The following is a 5,263-nucleotide window of genomic DNA, read 5'->3' as shown; positions in this document are numbered from 1 at the left end:
CTTCTACAAGGTGCATAGCAAACTGCCTGTAGGCACCCAGCAATGGCTAATTGCATTGCATGTTAACACATTTGAACAAGCTGCCTTTGCATTTGTGGTGGCATTGGGTTTTTCTACCACAGAAAATAAAGCAACATGTAACATGTGAGAACTGTTCTGCAACCCCACAACAATGAAAATACAACTGGCTGCAAACACATGCTTAAATTGTTCCCCAACCACTCCCATACAGTTGAATGAAAGTGGTTGGTAATGGGGTTAAGCATGCGGTACAACTCTACAGTTTACTACAATAATATAGGTTAATAGTAATAAGTTACAAGAGAATAATGTTATAAGAATTAATGTCTGAATTGTTGTTTTATGGAAGAAAGTAGGGTGCTTGGAACTGGATCCAATTCCTGTGCTGATCACTTACACCATTTTATTAACTTGATCAAAGGAACAGAAATAAAATTGTCCCTGGTTGGAGAATTTTTATCCTTGGAGATGGTGTTGATGAGAGTTTTGGAAACTCTTGATGACCAACCAGGATGTTTTTTTCAATTTATTTTCGTCTATTTATGATTATTTATGCTGGCTTCAGTAATTTAGTATCTGGAGGAAAAATGGGCACATTGTGAAGGGCACATCTTCACAGACAGGCACTGCTTATCTGTGACTATAGGTGGGCCATTATCCAAACAGAGGTGTACGTATGATCAACTAAAGGATTTGCACATTTTTGAAAAGGGGTTTTCAAAGGTAACTACCATGCTAACATCGAGTATAGGACATTATCCCTGATGTTGCAAGCTTGAAAGTCTGTTTTTCATATGTATTTCTATGATCCTGAAACAGACCAACAAAACAGAGGATAAGAAAGATGTTCTGGGCCATGAGTATGTTAAAAGGCATTAGGGGGATTTTACTCAATCTTTGACCTATCTAACACTTTTGGTTTATACCTGAGCATGGTTTCTCTTTTGTGGAATGCTATGGACTAGCACAATGTACCCCATAATATATATATATATATATATATATATATATATATATATATATATATATAAAAACACACACATCCCAAAAACATGCAGTTAGGTTATTTGGCCACCAACCAAAATTGACCTTAGACTGTATTAAATGCATATGACTATGGTAGGGACATTAGATTGTGAGCCCCTTTGAGGGACAGCTAGTGACATGACTATGGACTTTGTACGGCGCTGCGTAACATGATGGTGCTATATAAATTCTGTATGTATATATCTTTGCTGCTCTAAGACACAGGCACATCTCCAAATCTAGAGAGATAAAAAGAAAATATTTCTTGGTGTAAGTAGAAGGTCAAATGCAGGTCAGATGAAGATCAAGCACAGGTCAATTACACATGTTTATGAATTTTAAATGATCTCAAAAGTATCTCAAACTAATGTCAAAAGAAGCTGCATTACCCCATCAATAGTAGCCCCAAACTATTTGGCAAATGAGGTTCTTCCCTTCCTTATCCCAAAGAACAAAATAAACAGAAAATGCCTGGGGCAGTTCTTCCTTTTAACATGTTTACACATGAGATCCATAACAAACTCTAGAACTGTATACATTTCTACTGTACTTTTTTTTAAAACTTTTTTATAGGATTTATAAATGCACACGATAATTAATTCTGGGGTGACCTGAAGTGTGTTTTTACGAATTCACAGCACTGTATTGCAATAATATTTTATTTTCTTTCCTACCACAGCAATGACTGTCAGGTTTATCACTAAACGATTTATTGGAGAATATGATCCCACCCTCGGTAAGTAGAAGATATAAGTTAAACAGATATATTTGTATGGATAACTTAGCCTCAAGTCGGTCTTTTATGCTGGGCATGCATTGGTTGATGGGTGCTTGACCGGGCAAACAATCTTTATTTCCATAGGAGCATGGCCTTTATGTAAGGTCAGTATATGACCAGCATGAGTAAAAGAGCAACTGGCAGAGAGCTTTGATATTAGTAAATGGCAATTTCCATTGGCTTCTGGATGTTCTTTCCTGATTAACCTGTTGGTTGGGAAGGACAAGGTATATTATTTAAATATATTGATTGGGAATTACCTTTTTCAATACATTATCATTAGATTCAATGTTTTTTTTTATCATATCTACTGTCTAATCTAGTAAAAATGTTGCTTTGTATGGCAGCTTTTAAGGTAAATGCTATCAATTTGTTCTCTTATGGTCAATGTTATCTATAAACCTACATTATAAAGGGTCAGTTAATGGTTCTTACGTATCGGTTAATGTTTACTTTTAACTTTGCCTATTTTACCAAATATTTGTAACTTATTTTCTGGTGATTCTAGCGTACATTTAATGTTATTAAAGTAACTATTACCTGCCCTGTCTGTGCATTTTGACTCTACCTGTGGATATCCTATAGTATAAAATTTGGATGTACCACATTTATAGTTGTGTTTTCACAGAGTTTTGCTGAAACTTTTTACCAATTTCTTAGTGATCACTGTAATCCAAACAAATTAAACAGTAATGAGGAAATTTGACTTTCTCATTAAAATCTCACTAAAATCTGCACTCCGGTTCACATGGTTCATTTATTGGTATCCCTGTCTCCAGAGAGATTTACTATTCTACACACTCACTCCCCAAAATTAATTTCAAATTAAATTGCAGTTCAGCACACAGAGACCATTGCTTGATTTCCATATCTTCAGTGAGATCAATTATCTATTTGTGTTTTAAACTATATGGTATTTGGGTACATTTGGCTGCTATTAAATATAAAGCATGCAGAGCTACAGCTATTTGCTTCTTGAAATTTCTTAACACTTGTTTGTAAGATCACAGCTTAATACATCCTCACTATAATTTACTAATATACTACTCCTAATACAATTGTTTTACATCACATGTTCTGTTCCATATATACTTGTGGATAATCACTGCATAAAATAATGTCAGTCTGATGATATAATGGTTTTATACACTCAAAATCTCTATCTACAAATCTATTGTTAGGAGATGTATAACTGGGCGCACCCACACTGTGGGCCGCAGCAGTATAACTCGTCCTGTTTATTCTCTCTGGCGGTGTCACTTGCAGCAGCAAGGAGAACAAAGAATTAGTTGTCTGCCCTCTGATCAGCGGCTTGCAGCAACTTCTGCTTCCCTTTAGCCGTGCAGCCTAAGATGTACCTTATTGGCATCCCCAGCACATGTTCTATGTACAACTGAAGAGGATTTTAGGAGCAGATTAGTCCCTGGGTCCGTTCTGCCCTGCCATTGGCTGCTAGGGCTTTATAGCTTTTCTGTTCCTAGTCACCAGTGGCCTGTTGTAGCGTTAAGCTAGGCTGACCTGCTGCTGGTGTGTTTATTCATTAGATATTGCTGACTGCATGCTGCCTGGGCTGAAATTTGCCTGTGATGCTTTGTCTTATCCAATGGATGCCATGTTGGATTTGATGATTTACCTGTGTATGACCGCTGGCTCTGTATTCTGGATTTGCCTCTGCTGGACTGTCCTTTACTGCATTATCTGTGGGCTCCTGGTCCTCTGTCAGTCCTTCCCCAGATGCCAACTCTTGTGCACAAAAACCCTGGGGGCTAGTGTGTGCTGGGATTGGTACAACTAGCCTCCCAAGGCTGAACAGGGGCTTGCTATAGGTGATGGATGCAGAAAAAGATGGAGGGACTGGTGAGCGCTGCACCAGAGCCTTACATCTATCTGGCTGATCCATGAGAGTTTTTGAAATCCATCAAACCTTTGGGTTAATTTACCTATCAAGCAGATAAAAAACAATGGCATATGCTAGCTTGGTTCCCCTGGGACACATGACAAACTCTTATTTTTGTAGTTTCTCATTTACTGGGAAAATATATTTCTGATTGAGTACATTATACATAATTATAGATTCTGTACTCTATAAAAACTCCCACACATGGCATGAAATAAAAATATTTCTTTACCAAGCTTTCCATGAACAATGATACAGAGTGTACGGTGATTTTCCACTTAAATAACTCTTGTATTTTCTTGGCAGATTCTTCTAGGGTGATTAAATTATCATACAATTGGTCCTTGTTTCTGGTAAGAAATAAACTGCAAAGTTATCCACTGTTACAAAGACTCGTCTTAAAGAACAAAGTACAGACGGGACATTAGGAGTTGTGCCAGGTGTCACCACTGGCACTGAGATACCACTGGGACCCACCACAACCCTTCTTTCTAACTTAATTCTGACTATAGCTTAATTTATATATTATATTTATATATTACTAACAACCAGCAAAGTAGGGAATTTGAGGGGTTCAGAACTAAAAAGATTTATCTTGTTCTAATTTTTTTCGAATGTTAACTAATCTGTTGGATTCTTCACAATAAGCCCAACTAAAAAAACGTCAGGTTAGGGCAGTGATCCCCAACCTTTTCGGACCTACAGACCACTAAATGCACAGGCTCCTGAACTGCACATGTTGGAGGAGCCGAGTGTTACTCAAAGGGGAAGAAACTTCCCCCAGAGTGACGTCATGATGCCAGAACCTGCCCAATCTCCCATAGTTGGTCTGAGCCTGCGATGGGAGAGTGGGCCGTTTGTGTCCAGAGACACAACCCACCCACCGGCCTCAGGCTGCGATCGGTACAGAAAGCATGGTCCACGGCTCTGGCCGGTGCGCCCCTCCAGCAGGGTCCTTATTCTGACCCCACTGGGAGGTGCAGTAGCCAGAGCCCTGGACCCCAAACATTTTCTCTGACCGCTGGGTTAGGAGACTGCAATTAAAAAAATTCTGCAGTTCTTCCCACCTGGAACCATATCTGCCTCTCTTGCTGTAGACCTCAGATTTGTGGTCTGTGAAGCATATTGTGGGCTGAAAAAATAGTAATTACCCTGCTTACAAGTAGGTATCCAATTGCTAGATGGTCCTCAAAATTTAGTAAGAGTCAAATATTAATATAGGCGTATCTCTGTTTATCTTGTTCTAAAATTCACATGAACGCACAGCACATCCAGGATGACGAGGTATCAGATCAAAATCAGGTGTGTAGGTATTTGGGTCTCCGCGGCAGTAAAGGTAACCCAGTTTTTTAATTATTTTAATGACAGTTCGACTTTAGGTTACAGATCTTGTCCCTCCTCCAACCTGTGACTGAACAATTGAGAGGAAGCAGATTGACAGGCCCATCTCTCTCTCCTACTATCAGTTTGACTTCTGTTAGCATATGAACACTGCAGATTGGTTTCTTTTGCTGCATGTCCTTCCTCAAGGTTAAACTGTA

General features: G+C 38.7%; 1 protein-coding gene across 1 annotated transcript in view; it reads left to right on the top strand.

The window, feature by feature from the left end:
* LOC140337935 (ras-related and estrogen-regulated growth inhibitor-like) overlaps positions 1–5,263 on the top strand; it is a 52,468-nt gene that overhangs the window by 25,926 nt on the left and 21,279 nt on the right. The window contains exon 2 of the mRNA XM_072421813.1: positions 1,727–1,783. Coding sequence (XP_072277914.1) covers positions 1,727–1,783 — 57 coding nt within the window. The remainder of the gene's footprint in view (positions 1–1,726; positions 1,784–5,263) is intronic.

This window comes from Pyxicephalus adspersus, chromosome 9, assembly GCF_032062135.1.
Source record: "Pyxicephalus adspersus chromosome 9, UCB_Pads_2.0, whole genome shotgun sequence".
NCBI lineage: Eukaryota > Metazoa > Chordata > Amphibia > Anura > Pyxicephalidae > Pyxicephalus > Pyxicephalus adspersus.
This window is presented reverse-complemented; position numbering and strand designations above follow the sequence as displayed.